This window comes from Hyaena hyaena, unplaced genomic scaffold, assembly GCF_003009895.1.
Source record: "Hyaena hyaena isolate Hyena2069 unplaced genomic scaffold, ASM300989v1 scaffold_601, whole genome shotgun sequence".
NCBI classification, from domain to species: domain Eukaryota; kingdom Metazoa; phylum Chordata; class Mammalia; order Carnivora; family Hyaenidae; genus Hyaena; species Hyaena hyaena.
In genome coordinates, this window is record NW_024081232.1 from 372,787 (window position 1) to 398,535 (window position 25,749).

Here is a 25,749-nt window from a genome sequence, read left to right on the forward strand (position 1 = left end):
TAATTCATATATCAACACTCTTGTTTCCATATCAAATAGGAATAAACTGAAGGGGAGCCCTTTATTTCCCATGTGTGCCTGATGTGCTCCAGGGTCTTTGCGCAAAGCAGTGATTTGTATGTTGTTACTACTGCTGTACTGCCATCTAGAACTTCTGTAAGCCAACATTAAAAATGTGTAAAAATGCTCTATCATTCCAAGTGGGCTGAGCTCTAGGCTGGCAAAAGAGATTCCCGGAAAAGGAGGGTTCTAGTAAAAGACAGGAGAAAATATTTCCCTCCACTCTAAAACCAGGAAAGCAAATTATTTTCGTTTTTTAAAAATATTTTTAAAATTTTCATCGGTTTGAAAACTAAGCTGATCCAGAAGATGTTTCAGTAAATAAAATGTCAGTAGTTACTTATTAATCCTGTGGCATACCCAGTCTCTATTTTATTATCTTCTTATGGTATCATTGGCCATTTAAGGCTTTTTAAACTTCATAATGTTGGGGTGTCAGCAACTGAGCTCTTCTTACTACAACTCGCAGAAACTACAGCCAAGGACCAGAAAAAGCCTAAGAGAAGTTTTACTTCAGCCGCTGGGAGAAGTAGCTAAGAAACTTTACCAGAGAGTGAATCATTGCTTTCTCCTAAAAGTATACGTCAAATCTGGGTTGTTGGTTTTTTTAAATACTAAAAAATAACTTATCAAGGTATTAAAACTCTATTCAAGATGTTAGCCATCATATGCATTTCACTATCTTTATGCTTCCAAGATTAGAATCCAAATGACAATACTGGGCCCAACACCAGCCTGTGAATTTTAGCTCTTACATTTTATATCTTGACACTATGTCATTATGAACTTCTGAATATGACCTTTCCACCAAGCAATGGCCCTTTCAGCAGTTCTACCGTCAAGCCTATGTTCCCCCCTCTTTTTTTTTAATGTTTGAGACTTACCTCAGCCTTCTGGGAAATTTCATTCATGTTTGCTCTATGTGGTCTCAGAGTGATTATGGAGCTTTGTATATTTTTGCACCTGAAAAAAAATATATTAGTATTGTATAAGAATTTTTAATGACTTAATTTTTCATTTGCTATGTATTTTTGTAAACATAAATAACATGTTAATTGCATCTCAAAAAATACTGACATAATCCAGGCAAGTAATAAATTGTGATAACCTTCAGCTCCTTTGCCCAAGATTCAGGGTATAAAAGGGTACAAGGTGCATGGATTAGAAGATCCTTGTAAATTTATGGCCCAGAACAGTTTGGTGAATGTATCAAGTGCACTTGCAAAGAATTTGTATTTGACAGTTACTGGGTGTATTACTCTATAAATATCAACTAGGTCAAGGTAGTTTATCGTGTTATTGAGATCTTCTGTGTCTTTTTTTTTTTTTTTTTTTTTTGTGGCCCAGTTATTCTATCAGTCTTTAGATATGTGGGATTGTCTTTCTTCCTTTAATTCTGTCATTTTTTTCAACCTCTTTTAAGTGCATATGCATTATGATTATATCATCTTTTTGAATTGACTCATCAGTATGAAATTTCCTTTTTATCTCATTGTCTTGAACTTTCTGATATTAAAATAGATACACCAACTTTAAGTTTAGTCTGCATGATCTATATAATTTTCTAGTTATTTACTTTCAACTTATTATTTTACATGTACAGTACATCTCTTGGACACAGCATATAATTGGGCCTTGTTTTGAAAAGTCAATTCTGATCTTTTTAAATTTTTTTAAAGTTTACTTTTAAGAGATTGTGGAGGAGAAGCAGAGAGAGAGACACACACACAGAATCAGAAGCAGGCTCCAGGCTTCAAGCTGTCAGCACACAGCCTGATGCCAGGCTCGAACCCATAACCTGAGCTGAAGTTGGATGCTTAAGCGACTGAGCCACCCAGGCGCCCCAATTCTGATATCTTTTAATTACAATGTATAGTCCATTTAACATCTGATGTAATTACTTATATAAAGTGCACAGTTTGGGGGTGCCTGGGTGGCTCAGTTAGTTTCGGTTCAGGTCATGATCTCATGGTTTGTGGGATTGAGCCCCAAGTCAGACTCTGTACTGACAGCACAGAGCCAGTTTGGGATTCTCTGTCTCCCTCTCTCTTGGCCCCTTCCCACTCATGCTGTCTCTCTTTCAAAATAAACTTAAATTTTTTTTTTTGGTGCACAGTTTGATAACTTGAAATGGTGACACCATCACCATAATCGAGATAATATATACATTACCCCCCAAATTTTCTCAGATCCCTTAATTCCTCCCTTTTCTTGCTTCTCTCACCTCCTTCCCCAGGAAGGTACATTTTTGGTCAACAAAGATTCGATTTTCTATAAATCGAATCAGATAGTATGTACTATTTTAACAGGCCCCTTTATCCAGCTTAAGTATTTTGAGATTCATCCATCAAAAGTTGGATCATTGATAGTTCCTTTTCGGTACTGAATATGATTCCATTGTATACATATACCAGTTTGTTCAATATACCACCATTCACCTGTTGCTGGACATTGGGCTGTTTGCAGTTACTGTTATAATAAAGCTGCTATGAATATTCATGTATAAATCTTTGTGTGAACATATGCTTTTTTGAGTAAATAAAGTATAATGGCTAACCTTATGGTAGATGTATGTTTAACTTTTTAAGAAAGTGACAAACTGTTTTCTAACTGGTTGTACCATTTTATCTTCCCACCAACAGTATATGATAGTTGTACTTCTATAGCTTCACCAGCATTTGGTATGGTCTTCTAAATTTTAGACATTCTAAAGGTGTGTAGTGACATCACATTATGGTTTTAATGTACATTTCCCTAATAATTAATGCTACTGAACATCTTTTCATATGTTTCTTTTCTACCTACAAATATTCTTTGGTAGAAGTATCTGTTCAAATCTTTTGCCCGTTCTTATTACTGGGTTATTTATTTTCCACTAACTTTTGAAAGTACTTTATATATTCTGGATAAAAGATCTATATCAGATATATGATTTGAAAAGATATTCTGTCTTTGGCTTGTCTTTTCATTTGCTTAAAAATGTCTCTCTTTTTTAATGTTTTATTTATTTTTGAGAGAGAGAGACAGACAGACAGACAGACAGCATGAGCAGGAGAGGAACAGAAAAAGAGGGAGACACAGAATCCGAAGACAGGCTCCAGGCTCTGAGCTAGCTATCAGCACAGAGCTCGATGAGGGGCTCGAACCCACAAACTGTGAGATCATGACCTGAGCCGAAGTCGGATGCTTAACCGACTGAGCCACCCAGGCACCCCAACAATGTCTTCTGAAGAACAAAAGCTTTTCATTTTGATCAAGTCTATCTTATCATTTTCTTCTTTTATAGTTTGTGCTTTTGGTGCTGTACTGGCTTAACTTACAGTCACAAAGAACTTATCTTATATTTACTTCTAAGAGATTTATAGTTTTAGGTTTTGCATTTAGGTCTTTCAGCCATTTTGGGTTGATTTTTGTATATGACAAAATTTCATTTTTTTGCATACGGATAAACAATTTTCCCAGGGCCACTTATTTTAAAAAAAAGGTATCTCTCTGATGAAATGCTCTTGAATTTTTGTCAAAAATCAATTGACCATACACAGGTGGGTCTATTTCTGGACCCTCCATTCTGTTCCATCAGTCTGTCCTGATGCCAGTACCAAGGGATTTTTTTTTTTTAACTATAGTCACCATGCCATATTCTTGATTAGTATATATTATTATGAGCCTTGAAAAAGTTAGTGTAACTTAGAAAGGAACTTTGTTCTTTAGTGTAACTTTAAGAGGAACTTAGTTCCTTTTAACTTGTTTTGACTATTCTAGGTCCTTTGCATTCACATATAAATCTGTAAATAGTTCCGTATTTGTTGATGCTATTGTAAGTGGTGTTATTTTTTAGATTTCAATTGATGATCATTTGTTGCTGGTATATAGAAATATATTTTGTATACTCATCTTCTATCCTGCAACCTGGCCAAAGTAACTTATTAGTTCCATTGAAGTTTTTTGTAGATTGCATTTGATTTTCTACATAGATAACTATATCATCTAGGAGCACATTTCAACTTTTTCCCTTCTAATCTGTATGTCTTTTCTTTCTCTTTTTGGCCTGACTGTTCTGACTAGAACCTTCAGTACAAAGTCAAATAGAAGTAGGGAGAACAGACATATTTGCCTTGTTCCTGACCTTAGGAGAAAAATGTTTAGTTTTTCATCATTAAATACAATTTTAGCTGTAGATTTTTTTTTAGATGCCCTCTATGAGATTAAATTCCTTTGTATTCCTATTGTGGTAGAATAATTTTAGGAATGGATGTTGGATTTAATAAAATGTTTTTTCTGTATCTATTGAGATAATCTTATGTTTGATTCTTTTTATAGTAAGTCACATTAATTTATTTTCAAATGTTGAGTCAACTTTTCATTCATAGAGAAACTTCATTTGGTCATGATGCATTGTCCTTTTAACTTACTGATAAATTCAATTTGATAAAATTTTGTTAAGAAGTTTTCCATCCATGTTTATGGGGGATATTGGTCTTTTATTTTTTTAATAACATCTGCTTTTGTTAACAGAGTAATACTGCTCTCATAGAAAGAGTTGGAAAGTATTTTGTCTTCTTTAATTCTCTGTAAGACCTCATACAGAATTGATATCATTTTTTTTCCCCAAATGTTTATTTATGTTTGAGAGAGAAAATGTGAGTGGGAGAGTGGGACAGAGAGAGAGAGAGAGAGGAGAGGAGAGGACAGAATCCCAGCAGGCTCCATGCTATCAGTGGAGAGCCCAACAAGGGGCTCAATCTCAGGAACTTAAATCATGACTTGAGCCAAAATTAAGAGTCAGACACTTAACTGACTAAGCCACCCACATGCCCCTAATTCATTTATTCCTTAAATGTTTGCAAGACCTTTCCAGTGAATCCATTTGGGGGCTAAAATTTTCTCTCTGGGAGAAGACAATATGATGAAGGTGGATAGGACATGATTCAATGTAATTATTAACAAGGTCCTAACTTTTGTTGTTCACTGGGTCTGTGGGTGCTTATTACATTATTAACAGTACTTTCCTAAAAAAGCAGAGAATACATGACTGTGTGTCATTACCAAGGTTTGGGCGTAATCTAATTCTATGTGCCTGAGATAAAAATAACCAGTATTTCTAGTCTTGAGCTCTTATCTGAGTCATTCTATCAAATCTAGAGTTGCCTATTAGATATTTCTTCTTGTATAACCAAGAGAACTTATCCTTCACTCTCATAGCTTCTCAAACCTTAGAGTTATTTCTAGTTCATTCTTCTTTTAGATCTCCTAAACTATGATAGACTGTCAAGGTTTGTGAATGTTTCTTTCAAATTTCTTCTTATATATTACTTCACTATTTCCATTTTCCTCATAATATAAGCCTTTATCACCTCACGCTTTGATTACAACAATTTGGTAATCAGAGCTAAAACCAAATTTCAATTCTGTGCTTCCTGGTTAGGATTAGGTAACATAATGTGAAAAACTCTAGAACAATACCTAACATTAGTAGGTATCGATAATTTTGATTGATTTCATTACTCATGGTCTTCCTCACTATCCTTTTTACCCTCATCAGTAAAAACGTACATTTCCCTGCCAATGAGCATACATTATTTGTGTAATCTAAAAGAGTAATAGCAAAGGGTATGAGGAAACTTTGAACAATCTCACATAGACTGATAAATGTAGCTATATTAATTGTCCAGAGGGAACTTCAAGGAGCCTTTGTGGTGAAATGAAAGAAAATTCTGTCGTTTGGTGACAATGAAAAATGAGCCTGTCAAGAGTAGTCTTGGAGAATAAATGAATCAGCTACCTCTTCATCTAATTTTTCAAGAAATCTTCAAATTATATCTTGACTTATTTTTAGATTCAGAATAAAATAAGTTTAATTTTTAAATTTAATGAGTGAAACCAGTTAAAATAGTTTTTTAAATGTCATTTCAGTACTCTGAACTCTCATTCTGAAAGTCTGAAAATCTGAATAGTACTAACTTTATCTTTTTTAATTAAAATATAAGCAGGCAATCCTTTGCTGAGTTTGCTCTGTTCTGCATTTTGAGGATAAAAAGTTGTAGCAATATAAGTTCGTTAGCTTTTTGTCTTATAGAATTGTCTTTTAAGGTGTAGGTTACAAACCAATTGGACTCCTGGGGTGCCTGGGTGGCTCAGTCGGTTGAGCATCCGACTTTGGCTCAGGTCATGATCTCACAGTTCGTGGGTTCGAGCCCTGTGTCGGGCTCTGAGCTAACTCAGAGACTGGAGCCCATTTTCAGATTCTGTGTCTCCCTCTCTGTCCCTCCCCTGCTCACACACTCTCTCTCAGAAATAAATAAAACATTAAAAATTAAAAAAAAAAAACACGAATTGGACTCCTATCCCTTAAATAGCTTTACGTTAAAGGAAAAAAATTCAAAACCAAGCAGGCAACTATCTACTAGATTCCTTCATAATTTTTAAAAGGAATTTTAAAAATTCCTCGTAGAAACAATATTACATTCCAGTTGCTAACTCAGTTGTCTTTATGTGCTAAAGTGAAAGGTATGAATTTGACTACATTAGGTTCATTAACTTCTCAAAAAAGAACTCTGTTCCACTGTCATTGATTGTAATGTCTTATTAAAACCAACTGTCTTAGGGCACCTGGGTGGCTCAGTCAGTTAAGCATCCAACTTCAGTTCAGGTCACGATTTCCCAGTTCCCACAGGTTTGAGCCCCATGTTGGGCTCTGTGCTAACAGCTTGGAGCCTGAAGCTTGCTTCAAATTCTGTGTATCCTGCTCTCTGCCCCGCCCCCACTCATGCTCTGTCTCCCTCTCTCTCTCTGAGGAATAAACTTAAAAAAAAAGTTTTTTAAGAAAAACAGAGACTTGGTAAGTTAAGTAACCAAGGGTGCTCTTGGGTGGCTCAGTTGGTTAAGCCTCCAACTTGGGCTCAGGGCATAATCTCAGAGTTCATGAGTTTGGGCTGTGCATCCCAGCCCTCTTTGGGCTATCTGCTGTCAGCACAAAACCCACTTTAGAACCTATTCCCCTCTGTCTTCAACCCTCCCCTACTTTGCACACAAATACACTCTCTCTCTCAAAAATAAACATTTAAAAAAATAAAAAAAGTTACGTAACCTGCTCAAGACCGCACAATTAATGAGTGGTGGACACAGGATAAGAGCAGGCAGTTTGACTATGGGGTCTGCATTCTACCCACTGTATTATGCTGATGCCAAAAAAGCAGTGCAACTGGCATGTGTGGTGGGGCAAGGGGAATACCAACCAGCTTAACCTACTAGTGTAATCAACAAAAACTTTAATCAAATTATTTGAGAACCATAACTCTAAGCAGTAGAAATATATTGGAAGCTCAAAAGACATGACTGAGGGGTGCCTGGGTGGCTCAGCTGGCTGAGCGTCTGACTTTGGCTCAGGTCAGGGTCTCACGGTTCGTGGGTTCGAGCCTCGCGTTGGGCTGTGTGCTGACAGCTAGCTCAGAGCCTGGATCCTGTCTTCAGATTCTGTGACCCTCCCCTGTCGCGCTGTCTCTCTCTCTCTCTCAAAAATAAATAAGACATGACTAATACTATTCTCTACATTTAGTGAATTCGTAGTCTTTAGCTGGCAACTGGCAGTAGAACGTGGTGCTGGTATTTTGTCCCACGTAGGCACAATTTTTATTTAAGTATTTCCTTTTAAATTAATATGTTCTAGCAGTTATTCTCTTAGAATTCTCTTAGAATTCTCTTAGAATTACTTGGCATTAAGGAGAACACATAGGTTATTAAATGATTCTCAAATACTGAATGAAATGCAGTTATCTCACCTAGCTGTGGTTTAGAATTCATTTAGTGAATTCATTCAAATGTGATAAAGTCAGGTGCTATTTTCTCTGATTTTCAAAGTGCCCAAATCAGCAACATGCAGGTAGCACTTCTATTGTTGTAATTAATGATAGTGAAGAATCAAATAACAATATTCACATATATATCATTCTCTTAAGGAACACACTGACCGATCTCATCATCCTACTCACTTGCCAAGAGTATAGAAGGCTTCTGAATTTATCTAACAGAACATTATCTAACAGTATTCCTAGAGTAAGCCAAATTCCCTCTTAATTGTACAATGACAGTGAGAATTCTGGTTTTATGAAGGCTTTTTAAAGTAGACCTGATTCCAACAGTCATGACATGAACTCTGAAATGTTCAAAAATTATTTGAATATCACACATTTTAGTGAATCTCAACACTGAACCATAAATCCATCAAGGAACTTCCTGTGAAGGAAGTCAACAGTACTGACATTTAGCCAAGTAATGGATCATCATGATCTCTAAATGACAGCTCAAAGTTTTCAGTTTCCTTAAATCCTCTCCTTCCTGTCTCCTACCACCCTCTCTCCACCCTCACTTCACAGTGCCCTAACTACTCATGCCCTTCCTTCAAGAAGGGCACAATGACCTGTGACTCTGCCGAAACTGCCTCCCTCTCATCTATCAGCCAACTAGAGACCATGTCTTAGACTAAATAACAGCTGCTTAATATGTAAATGATCATAATTATATGTGGTATAATGTGTATTATGATGTAAAAATTCCAGACCATTAATACACAGAAATCTATTACATTTCTATACACTAATAATGAAATAGCAGAAAGAGAAATTAAGAAAACAATCCCATTTAAAATTGCACCAAAGAGAATAAAATACCTAGGAATAAATTTAACCCAGAGGTTAATTTTTCAGTACAGTGAAAACTCTGAAAACTAAGACACTGATGAAAGAAACAGAGGACAACACAAACAAATGGAAAGCTGTATCATGCTCATGTACTGGAAGAATTAATATCATTAAAACATACCCAGAGCAATCTACAAATTTAATGCAGTCTCTCTCAAGATACCAAGAGGGATGCCTGAGTAGCTCAATTGGTTAAATGTCCGACTTCAGCTTGGGTTATGATCTCATGGTTCTTGGGTTCAAGCCTTGCATCAGGCTCTCTACTGTCAGTGCAGAGTCTGCTTAGGATTTTCTCTCTCTCTCTCTCTCTCCCCCTCTCTCTTTCTATCCCTCCCCTACTCACTCTCTGTTCCTCAAAATTAAACATTTTTCATTATAAATTTAAAAAATTTTTTAATTTATTTTTTGAGAGAGAGAGAGACACCTAGAGTGCAAGCAGGAGAGGGGCAGAGAGAGACACATACAGAATCTCAAGCAGGCTCCAAGCTATGAGCTGTTAGCACAGAGCCTGACAATGGGGCTTGACTCCAAACTGTGAGATCATGACCTGAGCCGAAGTTGGATGTTCAACTGACTCAGCCAGCCACCCAGGCGCTCCTATAAACATTTTTTTAAAAAAAGATACCAATAGTATTTTCACAGAATTAGAACAAATAATTCTAAAACTTGTATGAAACCACAAAAGACCTCAAATAGCCAAAGCAATCTTGAGAAAGAAGAACAAAGATGGAGGTATCACAATCCCAGATTTCAAGATAAACTACAAAGCTGTAGTAATCAAAGTCAGTTAATTTACAACAAAGGAGGCAAGATTATACAATGGGGAAAAGACAGTCTTTTCAATAAATGGTGCTGGGAAAACTGAGCAGCTGCATGTAAAAGAATAAAATTGGAATTTCTTACACCACACACAAAAATAAACTCAAAATGGACTGAAGACCTAAATGTGAGATCTGAAATCATAAAACTCCTGGAATAAAACACAAGCAGTAATCTCTTAGACATCTCCCTTAGCAACATATTTATGGATATGCTCCCTCAGGCAAGGGAAACCAAAGCAAAAATAAACTATTGGGACAACACTAAAATAACAAAGGAAACACAGCAAAGGAAACCATCAACAAAACAGAAAGGCAACCTGTTGAATGGGAGAAGATAATTGCAAATGAAATATCTGATGAGGTTAATATCCAAAATACATAAAGAAGTTCTACAACTCAACATCAAAACAAAAAAAAACAAAAATAAACAAAAAACTATCCAACTGAATGATGGGCAGAGGACCCAAATAGACATTTTTTTCAAAGAAGATGTATAAAGGGTCAACAGACATATGAAAACACCACTAATCATCAGGGAAATACAAAACCACAATGAGAAAAAACCTCACACAATTCAGAATGACTAAGTATCAAAAGGACAAGAAAACAAGTATTGGTAAGGAAGTAGAGAAAGCAGAATCCTAATACACTGTTGGTGGGATTGGAAATTGGTGTAGCCACTATAGAAAAATGGTATGGAGATTCCTCAGAAAAATTAAAAACACAAATGCCATATGAACTAGTAATTCCACTACTGGGTATTTAATCCAAAGAAAACAAAAACACTAACTCAAAATGATATATGCACCCCTATGTTTATTGCAGCATTATTTACAATAGCCAAGATAAGGAAGCAACCTAAGTATTCATCAATGGATGAATGGATAAAGATGTGAAGATATACACACACACGCGCACACACACACAATATTACTCAGACATAAAAAAGAATGAGATCTTGCCATTTGCAACAACATGGATGGGTTTACAGGATATTATGCTAAGTGAAATAAGTCAGAGAAAGACAAACACCATATGATTCCATTTTTATGTACAGTCTAAAAAACATACAAGGACACAAATCCAATAAACTCTTAAAAACAGAGAACTAGTGGTTGCTAGAGGGAAGGCAGGTAGAGGGATGGGCCAAATACATAAGGGAATTAAGAAGTACAAACTCCCAGTTATAAAATCACTAAGTCAAAGAGATGAAAAGCACTGCACAGGGGATATAGTAATACTGTCTAACACTGGATGGTGACAGATGGTGACTATACTTACGGCGAGCACTGGGTAATGAATAGAACTGTTGAATCAATATGTTGTATACCTGAAACTAACATAACACTGTATGTTAATTACACTTCAATTTTTAAAACTGCATATACAAGTTCAATCTTGTCATAATTTTTCATAAACACTCTCATACAAAAAAATGCAAGGGTATGTATTTTTACATTTAATAAAAGTTAATACAAATATATTTTTAAATCTTCCAAAGTATTCTAACACTTGTTGCTTAAGGAATTTCGTAGCAAAATATTCAGAATTATAAATATATTCTGATGACACTTTCTCAGTTAATTGTTGATTTTCTAAACACGTAAGAAGACCATGATGATGGAGGAAGACAGGAATTAGAACCAGAAAACTTCTACTAGGGTTTCTGTTTGGGTTGTTTATTAGATGTATGGTCTTGGTTAAACCAGCTTACTTCTGTGAACTTCAGTTTTATATATAAAATAGGAATAATGCTTTTCTCATTATATTGCCCATAAAATGGACAGTTCTCTCCTTCAGAATGTCACTCCTACACCTGAGATTCTCAGCCACTCCTTCAGAAGAAGGATTTCAGAAGAAATCCTTTTTCACTCAGCTCCGTGACACTATTCTCTCCCTGTTCTTTCGTGTCTCTGACCATTCCTTCTGTCTCCTCTGAGGACTTCTCTGCCTCTCTCCATTTCTTTGGTGTTATTTGCCCACATGTTTCAGTCTTTGCCCATTTCTTCTTACTCTAATTACATCTATTACAAAGTGATGTAATACACTTTGGTACTTTAAATTGCCTCGTTAGTCTCATCTCTGTCATACCTTCCTCCCACTCTCTCACACTGAAATACTGGCACATCTCAAACCTTTGCACAGCTAGCTCCCTCGGCTTAGTGTTCTGCCCATTCTCTTATCTCTTAGCTAACTCCTACTCCTCCTTTAGTACTTAGTTACTTTTCTCCAGGAAGTCTTCCTTGACTCCATAAGACAGGATTACGTGCTGCTTTTATGTGTGTTTCCATAATCACCCCCATACTTACCCCGACTGTAGCATTTACCACAATATGGTAATGAACTTTCTTGACTTCCTCCTCTACTAGAATGTGAGCTCTTTGAGTAGAGACTGTAATTTATGCACTACTGTGTCCATAGCCCATGGCATTTGCCCAGCATATAGAAGACCTACATAATTGTTTACTGATAGGTAAATCCTGCCAACTCCAAGGTGAAGCACTTTATAAACAGTTAAGGGCTATTGTATATAATGTATCCCTATCATTATGATTTTCATTATGCAATAATGGAATACAATATAAATAGAACACACTTTTTATTACACAAATATTTATTAAGCATTTGCCATGTGCCAGGCACTCTGCTAAGCATTGAGAGATACAGCATTGAATAAGCAGACACTCTCCCAATTTTCTTGCTGTTTGTTAACAGTCTCTTGGCCAAAACTCTTAACAGAAGCCTTGGAACAGGATTTTTAATGGTCCATATACAAGCACAGGTAGGGTTCTAACATCAATTATCTGATACAGAATTGAAAGGAAGTATACACCATACCCCAACCTTCCAGTCAGATGCGTAAGATAATGACTTCTATTCTCAGACTACTTTTTGTACTTCTCCTAATTCCACCCAGACTTTCACCTGTATATCTGGTAGACTTTATGCTCCTTTCCCAGATTACAGTGGATTGGTTCCTTTCCAGTGCCTACCTCAATGAACTCCAAAAGCCATCACGGAAAGATTTTCAATATCCATGTAGTACTCATCAAAACTGAGAAGTCTAAAAGATCCTATCCTTTTGACCCAACTTTTCTTTTCTTTTCTTTTTTTCTTAAATTTATTTATTTTTGAGAGACAGAGACAGAACATGAGCAAGGGTTGGGGCAGAGAGAGAGAGAGAGTGACACAGAATCTGAAGCAGGCTTCAGGCTCTGAGCTGTCAGCACAGAGCCAAATGCGGGGCTCTAACACATGAACTGTGAGATCATGACGCAAGCCAAAGTCGGATGCTTAACCAACTAAGCCACCGAGGCATCCCAACTTTTATTTTCTTAAGGAACTATCTGTACTTATTTTAAAATATGCTATTTGACAGTTACAGAAGATTTTCAAATTAATCTTTTGGGAACACATTCTCAAATTCAAATATCCATTCAATCTTAGACTCATTTATTATTCTCTCCCACTTTCATGCTTTTTATATGATATTAGTCAATATTTCACCTACTAGTCTATAAACTCATGTGGAATTTGGGGTGCCTGGGTGACTCAGTTGGGGGCACCTGGGTGGCTCAATCAGTTGAGCATCTGACTTCAGCTTCACTCATGATCTTACTGTTCATGGGTTTGAGCCCTGCATCAGTGCTGAAAGAGCAAAGCTCACTTCACATCCTCTGTCTCCCCTCTCTGTCTCTGCCCCTCCCCGTCTCATGTGTGCATGCTTTCTGTCTTTCAAAAATAAAATATTAAAAAAAAAAAAGTCTCTCAGGGCACCTGGGTGGCTCACTCAGTTAAGCGTCCAACTTTGGCTCAGGTCATGGTCTCGAGGTCTGTGGGTTTGAGCCCCACATCAGACTTTGTGCTGACAGCTCAGAGCCTGGAGCCTGTTTTGGATTCTGTGTCTCCCCCCCCCGCCCCCGTTCCTCCCCTGCTTACACACTCTCTCTCCCTCTCAAAAACAAATAATTTTTTTTATTAAGAAAAAAAAGTAAAAAAAAAAATCTCATGAAATTTGCATTTTTTTAGGGCAGAGACCCCAGGTCCTCCTCCTACTACATACAATTATGCAGGTGCAAATATTCATCTATTTAGTATTCACATGTATCACTGTCATTTTAACAAGCCTGCAAAATGAGGGGTGCCTAGGTGGTCCAGTCAATTGAGCGTTCGACTCTTTGGCTCAGGCCATGATCTCAGTTCACAGGTTCGAGGCCCCTATCAGGCTCTGTGCTGGTGACACAGGGCCTGCTTGTGATTCTCTCTCTCTCTCTCTCTCTCTCTGCCCTTTCCCCACTCTCTCTCAAAATGGATAAATAAACTTTTAAAAAAACCTACAAAATGAGAAGCTATAAAATTCAAATATTCACTTTAACAGTTTTCCCTTCCTCAGAAACCTGATAAATATTTTTGAATTATCAAGTCATTTCAAGAGGTACGAGAATCCAAGTGGGGTGAGTACATAAGGTTACTTCAGTTTCTACAGGGTAGCTCTTTTAATGTGGTTTCTTCAAAGTTCTTAACTGATACATGTTATCAGAACAATGATTTTAAGTATACATTATTAGTACAACGAGGTTTAAAACATTTCATAGTGGGGCACCTGGGTGGCTCAGTCAGTTCAGCATCTGACTTCAGCTCAGGTCATGACCTCGAGGTTCATGGGTTCGAGCCCCATGTCAGGTTCTGTGCTGATAGCTCAGAGCCTGCAGCCTGCTTCAGATTTTGCACCCTCCTCTCTCTCTGTCCCTTCCCGGCTCACTTGCTCTCTCTCGCTCTCAAAAATAAATACTTAAAAAAATTAAAAATAACTAAATAAAAAATTCCATAGTAGCTCCTAGCTTTTTTATATTATTAAACACCCCTCCAGACACACAAAAACATCCAAGACATATCAGTCTAATCTACTTTACCTTTTTATTATAAAACATTGCAGAGACATCTACAAAATTAGACTAATATAATGCACCCTTATATAACCATCAAGAAGCTTCAACAATCACTTGCTTTTTCCATGGTCTTTGGCAATACAAAATCTGTTTCATGTATTTGTTATGCTAGTGCATCATGACACATAAATACTTCATAGATGTTTTAAATCCTATGATTTCAACAGAATTCACCAGGCACCACAAAGTATATCTTCCTGTTCCCTCACAGTTCAGCTCAGAAGAACTCTTGCCTTTTATTCTCTCTTGAGAAGACTTTCAAGGACCTACTCAAAGAAAATCAGTATGTTCCCAGTTGATGGAATCATTAATAAAATTCAGTTACATATATAAATAAAATTTAAGGATTTTTTTAAAGCTACAATACATCGCAGTAAAGACTTGGAGTCTCTACACTGAAGGAGAAAAGCAGAAACAGACAACCGAATCCCTACTCTGGGCCACACAGTAGGTGGTTTGCACGTGTTATCTCCTAGATTTAGAGGTTAAGAGTGTGGGAATTACAAATAAATGAGACAAGAACGAATAAGCTGAAATGAACATTCAAGAAAGTTACTGAACATCTTTCTACAACGTGCTAGACACAATGTAAGTAAGGCACTACATATACAAAGAAAAATAGGATAAAATCTCTTTTTAAAATTTTTTAATGTGTTATTTTTGAGAGAGAGAGAGAGGAGACAGAAACAGAGAGAGAATGAGTGGGGGAGGGGCAGAGAGGGAGGGAGACAGAATCCACAAAGCTGGCTTCCAGCTCTGAGCTGTCAGCACACAGCCCCTAAACCATGAGATAATGACCTGAACCAAAGTTAGATGCTTAGCCAACTGAGCTACCCAGGCACCCCTAAAAGCTCTTTTTATGGAGCTCATAGTATAGATAGGATGAAAAATAATTACCAATATAACAAGGCTAACACTTTGTTAGAAAATGATTCATTTTAATAACATCTGAATGTGTGGGAATGCATATAAAAATAGGCTTTCTGATACTAAAGAAAAATGTCTCCAGTAGCAGAAAGGCTATGAATTAGAGAACTGGTTCTCAAACTTCTTGAGTTTAGGGCCTAATGTCTAGGCTTATTATTGAAAAGCCTTCAAGAACTTTTATATAGATTTTATCTACAGATATTTAATATATTAAAAATTAAAACACTCTACTCTTCTCCTTTGTTCAGTATAGAAGCTCCAGGTCTTTCCTGTGATGTACTGTAGCTTTAAAAAAAATTCCTTATATTTGGGGGCACTTGGGTGGCTCAGTCAGTTAAGGGGTTAACCGGTTAAGCATCTGATGTCCACTCAAGTCAGGATCTCATGTTGAGTTCAGAGCCACATATCGGGCTCTGTACTGATGGCTCAGAGCCTGGAGCCTGCTTCAGATTGTGTCTCCCTCTCTCTCTGTACCTCTCTCACTCATGATCTCTCAAAAATAAACATTAAAAAATCCTTAAATTTTATTTGTATATGTAACTTAATGATGTATATGTGCTTGTATATGTATTTGTATATGTATATGTATATGTAACTTAATGATGTCATCAAATAAGAACCTACAATTTGTTTGGACTGGTTACTTCAAAGTCTTCCCAAGAGAGTCCTTTAAAATAACAAATCCATTACATATCAACAGAAACATTTTATGAAAATATTTTTCAAAATAAAAATATTTAAGAGTGGCATTGTTTTATATTTTTGCACATCTCTAATACTGGCTTAATAAAAGGTACATTTTCATACCTTCTGCTTTTAAACTATTGTGATATGTTGTTTTGACTGAAGTATTAAAGATATGGCCTCAAAAAATAAAAATAAAGCTAGCCTCATACAGATACATAATTGAAAGAGGAGGGACTTTATGGGCTCCTAAAGGGTCTTGGATACTCCCAGAAATTCTAAAACCACATTCTGAGATTTGTTGAATTACAAGAGAGAACATTCTATCAACTCATCTCAGTTCTTTCTACAAAGGGAGTAGTTGGACTGAGCTTTCCCTCACTGTTTTAGAATGCTGAATGAAGTTATTTTAATAACATAACTTCTATACTCAGTAAGCTGAATGCCAAAGGATTTGGGGAATCTCAGAGTCTTTTCCTAATCTAGTATTAACTGACTTCCAATTGCACCGGCAGATGCAATGTATTTGTCCACCATAAGAGGGCAGCAGCAACACAACAATTTAGCCCCTCTGCACTGATAAGTGTTAAAGATCTCTTGGCAAAGCCGATGAACTGTTACCAAGAATGAGTAGAGAGAAAACACTAAAGGTTTTCTATCAGGTTAAACTTGTAGCTCATCAACAAGAGCTTGGTCATAAAAAAGAAGGCTGGGATGATGAAGGGATTTAAAGATGCCACTCTAGCATATTAATCATTCATGTTAAATGAAGACAGCTAAGTATCCATCATAGGTTTCAGAGTATGGCAATATTACCATAGCCTATAGCATATTATGATATGATTTATCAAAAAGGTTGCATTTGTTTTTCAAATTTGACATATATGGTCTCTATTAACAGTACAGTATTTTTGTAAGAAGAATGTACTTTGTACTAGACATTATGCCTAGCAATCATATACAAAATGTATGAAACAGCCTTTGAGATCAAATAGCTTCGTTGGAAGAAACAGATGGGACCACAACTAGTTATTACACGAAGCATTAAGTGCTATGATAGCAGTATATAAACAGGGCTGTAGAAACATGGAACAGTTGTGAAAAAGACAATGGTGGAATGAAGGAGGGGCTTGGGGTTAAGGAACATTACACAGAGAGAGTGACATTTGATTTAGACTTGAAATGATAAGTAGGATTTCACACATTCAGACAAAAGAAGGAACATGAACAAAAACATCAATTGCCTGATGACCTGTCACAAATTTGGAGAACTGTAAGTTATCCAGGAAATCTATGATGAAACCAGAAAGAGGCTGGGCACAGACTGGGAACATTCCTAAATGTCATATTAAGAAAGTTTAGACTTTCTTACTTGGGCACCTGGGTGGCTCAGTTGGTTAAGCGTCCAACTTTGGCTCAGGGCATGGTCTCACAGTTTGTGGGTTCGAACCCCACATCGGGCTCTGTGCTGACAGCCAGCTCAGAGCCTGGAGCCTGTTTCAGATTCTGCATCTCCCTCTCTCTCTGACCCTCCCCTGTTCACGCTGTCTCTCTCTCAGAAATAAATAACATCAAAAAAAAAAAAAAAGTTTAGACTTGATCCTATAGGCAATGAGGACCCAAAAAGAGATTTTTTTTAAAAGCAAGAATGTGAATCGGATATGTATTCTAGAAAGAAAAAGCATTCTGACAGCCATGCAGAAAATTGAGGTACACGAAAGAGGACAAATACAGTAATCCTGGCAGGCGAAGACCCGATTTAAGACAATGGCATTACAAATGAAAAACTAGAAGAGACATTTTAGCAGTGGAAATGACAGGACATGGTAACCCATTCATCCACGTATTTAACACATGTGAAGCTCCTACTATATTCCAGGCACTGTCCTAGCCTGTGGAGAGATGAAAGTGAACCAAAAAACAAAGTGCCTGCCTCCAGAGAACTTACCTTGTAGTGGGGCACTACCGCAAGAGCTCTGGCCAGTTAGACTTGGAGAGGGAGAGGAGAGGCAAGGAATACTGTGAAGAATTAACTCAGTTTCTAGTTCAAGCAAATGAGTAGACAGTAGCAGACTAACTGAGATTAAATCTGAAAGCATGTTAGAGGAGTCAGAAAATGAGTTCAGTTTTAAATAGGTTTTACCACCTGTCAGAATTACATCTAGGGTCTGTTTATACATAGATTAAGAATCTATGAGGCACTTGGGTGGCTCAGCGGGTTAAGCATCTGACTTGGGATTTTGGCTCAGGTTATGATCTCATGGTTAGCATAATGGAGCCCCTTGTTGACAGCATGGACGGAGCCTGAATGGGATTCTCTCTCTCCCTCTCTCCCTCCCCCGCACTCACTCGTGTGTGCATGCTGTCTCTCTCAAAATAAAAATAATATTTAAAAAAAGAATCATGGATTTTTAGAGCTCATTATATAAGACCTTAAAGATCAATTAGTCCAACCCCTTCATTTACCATATGGAAAAAAAAAAGGCACAAAGAGATGCAGTGACTTATCTGAGGCTGCAAGTGTTCAGTTGCAGGTTTCTTGACTGTTACTCAGCTACTTATTTTACTTTATCATTCTCCATTTTTACCTAATTTAAGTACATGAAATATAAATATGCTGAATGGTAATACTAATATTGGTTATCAACAGGTACAGCAATTAGTGAGACAGGCTTCAAGACACTTTTGAAAATGACTTAATAGCCTGATAAAATGTGTTTCAAGAATAGAGTATAATTTGGAGCTGTTATAAAATAATTACCAGTTTGAATATTAAGGTATGAAGCTCAGGCTGTGAGACAATGTCTTATAGTAGAATGTAATATTAAGTACATAAGATCTAAAAATACTCATGCTAAGGCTTCTTTTCTAGAATTTCATTGGATCGATGCTTGACTCTATATTTTCTAAATTTAATTTTCCTTGACTTTTTTTAGATATTCAATTAAAATATTTCAACACAGCAAATAATCCAGGAATCAATATTTTTTTAAGTTTATTCATTTATTTTGAGAGAGAGAGAGAGAGAGAGAGAGCACAAGCAGGGCAGGGGCAGAGAGAGAGGAAGAGAGAGAGAGAATCCCAAGCAGGCTCCACTCTGTCAGTGCAGAGGTGGACCCGGGACTCAAACCACGAGATCATAACCTAGCCAAAACCAAAAGTCAGATGCTCAACCAACTAAGCCACCCAGGTGCCCCTGAAGAAGAGAATTTTAAATCATAGCTATAATTTATAATAATGGTTTCATTGTGTTAATGTGGTATCTCCTTTCTCAAGGAACAGAATCGTCAAGACTGACAGCTTTAAATCTGCATTTCATTAAACTCAAGTAAATTCTTTTTTAATTAAACTTAAAAATTCTTCCCAATTTTTAAGAAGGTTTTAGAACACTTAACTATATACTACAAGTAAATGTTAAAACCTATCTCTTTACAGTCTTTGGAACACACAACAACATTGTTTTGAGCTTCATAAAATATGGGCCTAAATTTTATCATTTTTCACTTTACCAGAAATATATACTTAAATACAGTATAATTTGGGGCATGGGTAGCTCCATTGGTTAAGCATCTGACTTCGGCTCAGGTCATGATCTCACAGTTCATGAGTTGGAGCCCTGAATCAGGCTCATAGAGCTGGCTTTGGATCCTCTGTCTCCCTCTCTCTGCCCTCCTCTTGCTTGCGTTCTCTCTCTCTCTCTCAAAAATAAATAAAAAACATTTAAAAAATACAATATAACTTCTTTACATTTAGTTAATAAAGATTAGAACTTTATACTTTAAAAATACTATAAAAATTGTCATAAGTCTTGTCACAATTCAAAAATGTTAAATTAGATCCTATTTTATCTGTTTCAAATAGATTTTTTTCCTCCTGCCAATAAACAATTCCTCACTGGTGACAAAGAATCTTATTTTCAACCTGCCTTGACATTCTTCTGTATTAATAATGTATAATATTTTGCACTCATATGACTGTATGTGATAGTTTTCAGAGAGCAATCACTGTACTATGGTACCCTTAAAATCAAGAATGCTGCTCTACTTTTTTTTTTTTTAATGTTTATTTTTGAAAGAGACAGAGACAGAGTGTGGCCAGGGGAGGGTCAGGGAGAGAGGGAGACACAGAATCTGAAGTAGGTTCCAGGCTCTGAGCTGTCAGCACAGAGCCTGATGTGGGACTCAAACTCACAAATTGTGAGAGCATGACCCGAGCTGAAGTCAGACATGCAAACGACTGAGCCACTCAGGTGCCCCTGCTCTATTCATCCTTAGCATCTCACACAACTAGGACACAGTACATAGTCAACTCATATTTGGAGGAGTAGATGAATGGCAAAGAGAGAACAGGAAAACTGTCTAATCCAAAGTCAACCAAATAAAACTTATGATTAACATCTCCAAAAAGAGGGCTGCTGATAAAAATGCATGCATGCATGCATGAATAGAAAACAAAGTAAAACAGGGCTCCTGGGTGGCTCAGTTGGTTAAACAGCCGACTTTGGCTCAGGTCATGATCTCACAGTTCATGGGTTCGAGACCCACGTCGGGCTCTGGACTGCAGCTAGCTCAGAGCCTGGAGCCTGTTTTAGATTCTGTATCTCCCTCTCTGACCCTCCCCTGCTCATGCTGTCTCTCTCTCTCAAAAACATTAAAAAAAAAGTTTTAAAAAAGAAAATAAAGTAAAATGGAGTGGATTTACATTAAACTATGTATCACGGAAAACCAGAAGTTGGCTTCCAAATCACATGGATGTGGTGATTTCTGGAGAAGAATGGGATTCCTTACCTTCACTGCAAGTGGAAGATGGCCTTTCAAATGAAGGACATAGCTGGGAAGGGGCAGACCCAGGCCCTGCCTCCAAAGAAGGGGAGGGTAGAAAGGCGGAAGAGGTACAGTCGTTGACTCCTCTTTACGGCCAATCTCTAGGGGTCAAAAAACCTCTCCTAAACATTTCCAGGAGGGAGAGAGATTAGGATTATTTAAGAGTTCCTAGAAATACCTACGCTTTCTGAAATCCCACCAGTTAAAATCTTTTTACTCACTTTAGTTATCAATACATGGTCCCTTCCAGCTCAAATTGATACTAGCAATTAGGGTCAGTGAATGTTAACCTCTTCTTCTCAGTCCTATGATCACATTATTTAAGAGAAGAGTTGCTAACCAAAATATATCTACTTTAAAGTCTGGATTCCTAATGCCAGGTCCAGACTTCCCATCATATAGCTTCAGACTTGCCCTCACACTTAGGTCAGGGGACTGCATACTCCAGTGTCTATGGTCAGGTAATGTAAATGTAATATAAGTCCATCTTACGTACTGCAATTGACGTACTGCAATTGACGTACTGCAATTGACGGTTACTGTGAGTGAGGACTGGTTGTAAAACAATAGGGAATGGTGGAGACAATGTCAAAAGGAGCATATACCCTGAGGGGGAAGCCGCTACTCTGTCCCAGAGCATTGTTGCCGTGCACAAATGACCCAGTTTTGCCAACATCTTCCAATTTTTCAACAGTGGCTGGAAATCCGTGTTTTATTTGTTAAGCCTGTTTGTGGCTGAACGTGGCTTTCTGGCTGCCAATGTGTGGCTCCCGATCTAAATGAACAGGCAGCACTAAGCAAATGGAGAGACAAAGGGAGACCTAGTTTGGCCTGAAAGGCGGAGGCCCAGTCAAAGGGGAGGAAGGGACAAGAAAGAGGCACAGAAAGGAAGGTGGAAGTCAAATTTCACCAACCTCAAAACGTGGCCCAGGGAGCCCTAATCTGTCTTCTAATCTGACAACAAAAAGGAGGAGATGACAAGAAGAAAAAAAAAAAAAAAAGGGGGGGGTTGGGGGCAGCGAGTAAAAGAACCTCTACTGAGAGAAAAAAGGAAATATATCAAAATACTAACAAAATGTGTGTCGCACTTTGAAGGTCCCCTTTTCCATTCTTAATAAATTTTTTTAATGTTAAATTATTTTTAAGAGAGAATAACCGGGAGAGGGGTACAGACAGAGACAGAGAATCCAAAGCAGGCTCCATGCTTCAGAGCAAAGCCCGAAGCGATGCAGGGTTCAAACCCACCAACTGTGAGATTATAACCTGCACTGAAGTAGGAAGCTCGACATACCAAGCCAGTCAGGTGCCCCTCCATTCTTGATAATATAACCATATTTATGGTTAAAAATTAAGTTTAAAGCAAAGAAACACATTTTATTAGAAGTTAAATAAGTTGGATTTCAGGGTAAGAACCCACTTATCACTTCATGTATAGAGTATACCACCATAAGTCCAGCCACACAATGCACTGAATATTTACATAGAAAAAGAAAATGTAACAATTCCAAGTGTATGTAAATAATGTAATTTTCCAATTATAAAACCAGAAGAAAGAAGATAAAAAAAACTTACAAAGGTAATATAGACCACAAATTAAGTAAGAACAAAAATGTGTGAAATTGTTAAGAATGCTGTGGATCATTTCCCCTCTAAATCATAAAATAGAGACCAAGATATTTTGTGTGTGTATATGGCTTATATACTAAAATGTACTGAGTCCTCTCTTCCATAAAAATTTTTAGATAAGGGCACCTGGGGAGCTCAGTTGGTTAGGCATCTGACTTTGGCTCAGGTCATGATCTCACCGCTCGTGGGTTTGAGACCCACATCAGGCTCTGTGCTGCACAGAGTTCGGAGCCTGCTTGGGATTCTGGGTCTCCCTCCCTCTCTGCCCTTCTCTCAAAAATGAATAAATGTTAAAAAATTAAAAAAAAATTTTTTAGATATCTGCCCATCTATTACATACTTTTCTACACTTACTGCTTTGTTTTCTTTCCTCTAGGCATGTGTTTTTATTTAAACAATACTTTTATTTGCCTTAGGGGGTTTTCAAGATAACCGTAGGTTTTATCCTTTATTCCTAAATGAAGTATGTCATTTCAGGTCACTCAGGTTCGAAGCAATCTAAATCACCAATTAATTTCTTCCAAATATACATACTCAGTTTTCATTCTGTTCACAAATGAAACCCTAACCTAAATACTTCAAGTGTAATTTCAGGGGAAAAATACTGTTCAAAAGCGTAGATAATGCATTCCTTTCTTGATGCTAAATATAGTCATCTCAAGATGACACACATTTTGACAATGATCAGTCTTACATATCATATTTTCAAAAATAGCACAGATTCCATTGAAGGTGAGCAAGAAAAATGGCTATTCACTACATTCAGCTGAAAATGGATTTAGAAGTGTGCCTCTTCCATTAAAACAGAATTTCGCCAATTTGAGGGAAACTGGATTTAAAAAAATTTTGTTGTAGCTTTTACTTAGGGCTCCTTAAGGGAGTTGTTGCAGATAAAATACACCAATCCCCACATTTTTCTTAAAATTATTCCAGTCAAACCATAAAAGACCTCAAAAATAGGGGGCTAATAGCTGTGAGGAAGAATCTTACTTAATTGTATCAAATAATCAAAGATCATTTATACTAAACACATCTCAAAAAACAAACAACCCTGTCCCTCAATTTGATTAATTATTTTTCCACCTTGGCACACTTCAAAACTCAAAAGAACTTCAAAGACTTAGGTGTATTCTGAGTTTTCTTAGGTCAGTAATTCAACCTGTAAAAGGATTGGGGGGAGGTGGTGGTAATGTGGTTCACCTAATGACGTGTGACTAAGATGGCATAGCATAAATATGCAGGTTTACTTAATCGTACTACCCAACATAGTTATGTTGTGACTCGCCAGCCAGCGGGCCCGTTACACAAATTCATTAAGAAAACTTAGTTGATGAATGATGCTCCCATGGCTTTGCTCATGGAACTATTTCTTACGGCTTACTTCATTTCTTCTACCTGCCTCTTTCCCAAGGACAGACATTTTGTTAGGACATATCCTTCTGCTATTTTTACCTTGTTCTCGCTCTCTCTCCTACCGCACCCTCCCCCCAGCTCTCTTTGTTTCGCGTTGTGGTCCTTAAATAAATAGAAAATGAAGATCTCGAAGCCACTGCGATAATCAACGAACCTCCCAACTTGGTTATTTTCTTTACAAATGCCAATACATTTTTAGCACTGTAGGGCGTTTCGCAGTTTACAAACAGTTGGAATAGCTCGGCGTTTTCAAAAAAGAGAGGGACAAGGGAGGTCCAAAGAGGTGACCACAGTATGCATGCCAACTTCCAACTGTAGTTGCGCAACCCCAACATCCCACCTCGGACAAAATAGCCTCCAAAAAACACTTTGGAGGGAGGGGGTAGATGATGGGCTGTTAAATCACAGATTACTCCCCGACCTCCGCACGGACAGAGCAGAAACGATTTCTCTTAAAAACAGCAGGCATCGCTGGCGGCGACGGAGACCGCGCCAGGGGCACGTGGTGGGTGGGGGACGACACTGAACTTTGAGGCGGCCTGGACCCCACGGGTAGAGCGAAGGGACTGGCACCCGCTGCGCCAGCGGAGGGCTCTTCCCGGCAGGGGCAGGGAAGGCACCCGAGCACCCGAGTTTCGTGCCGACAGGGCACGGGCGGCGCTGGGAGCAGGGGAGCCGGGCGAGGAAACCGCCGCCAGAGCCAAAGGCCGGCTGGCGCGGCCCGAGGCGCAGACCCGGGCCGGCACCCCGCCGAGTCCGCAGGGCGCGCGGCTCCCTCGCGCCGGGCCGGGCGCGCGGCCACCGCGGGCTGCAGCCCCGCGCGCTCCAGGGGCTGCGGCGCAGCCCTGCCCGGCGGCCGGCGGCGGGGCGCGCCCTCCCGCAGCCCCCGCCCCCGCGGGGCACCCGCCACCCGCGTGTCCGGCGCCCCCGCCCCGCGTCCCTCGACCGCTCTCACCCGCCCGGAGCCGACGGCCGGCGAGCGTCCTCCTCGCGCGCGGAGAGGCTGTGCGCGTGCGGCGCCGGGGTGTGGGCGGGGGTCTGCGCGCTCGGGCCGCCGCCGCTGCCGCTCCGGCCGCTGGGAGCCCTCTGGCCGCCGCCGCCGCCGCCGCCGCCGCCGCCGTCTCCAGCAGCAAGTTTCCATAAAAGTCCTGGTGCGCAGCCTGTTCCCGCATTCCAGGCGGGCCCAGCGCCGGCTGCAGCTGTTCCAGAACACCAGGCCAGCTCCCCCAACCCCCACCTCCGCCGTAGCGCCCGGGGTGGGGGGGGGGGGAAGTGGAGTGTCGAGGAGGGAGACGGGAGAGGGGCGGTGGCCGCCAACTTTCCGCCAGACCCTGCGGGCCGCCCGACTCTGGGTCGCCGGTGGTCTCCCGGGGGTTCTGCCCTCCACCTCCTGGCGGGGTCCGCGGACGGCCTCCCCGGTGGGTGAGGGGTGGTGCTGGAATGGGATTCACAGCCAGGCTGCAGCTGGCTCCCCGCTGCCCACAGCCGGGTTGCCCGGGGGCCCACTGCTCTCAGCGACTCTTCAGTCCTGGTTTCTAACCGAGACGCCGCCGAGCCACCACCTCGTCTTCGTCCACAGCATGACCTTTGACCAAATTTTCTTTTGTTGCTGAGACTATAGGGCAGTCCCGGGACCACTTCACCCGGCTGTGGTTCCCTCTTTCTTGGCCTTCGTCTTCAACTCCACCGAGAGTGGTGAAAGAGAAAAGTGGAAGGAGAAGGGGGAGGGAGAAAAAGAGGTTTGGGGCGC

At 39.1% G+C, this 25,749-nt stretch overlaps 1 protein-coding gene across 3 annotated transcripts in view; it reads right to left on the bottom strand.

Annotated features, from left to right (window-relative positions):
- The window catches only part of NEXN (nexilin F-actin binding protein), a 51,546-nt gene extending 26,494 nt beyond the window's left edge, over positions 1–25,052 (bottom strand). For all 3 annotated transcript variants that reach the window (XM_039257036.1, XM_039257037.1, XM_039257035.1), the window contains exons 1-2: positions 24,955–25,052; positions 945–1,023 (exon numbers count right to left, since the gene is read on the bottom strand). In XM_039257036.1, the coding sequence (XP_039112967.1) occupies positions 945–971 (27 nt within the window). In that variant the 5' untranslated portion in view covers positions 972–1,023; positions 24,955–25,052. The remainder of the gene's footprint in view (positions 1–944; positions 1,024–24,954) is intronic.
- Positions 25,053–25,749: the final 697 nt, after the last annotated feature.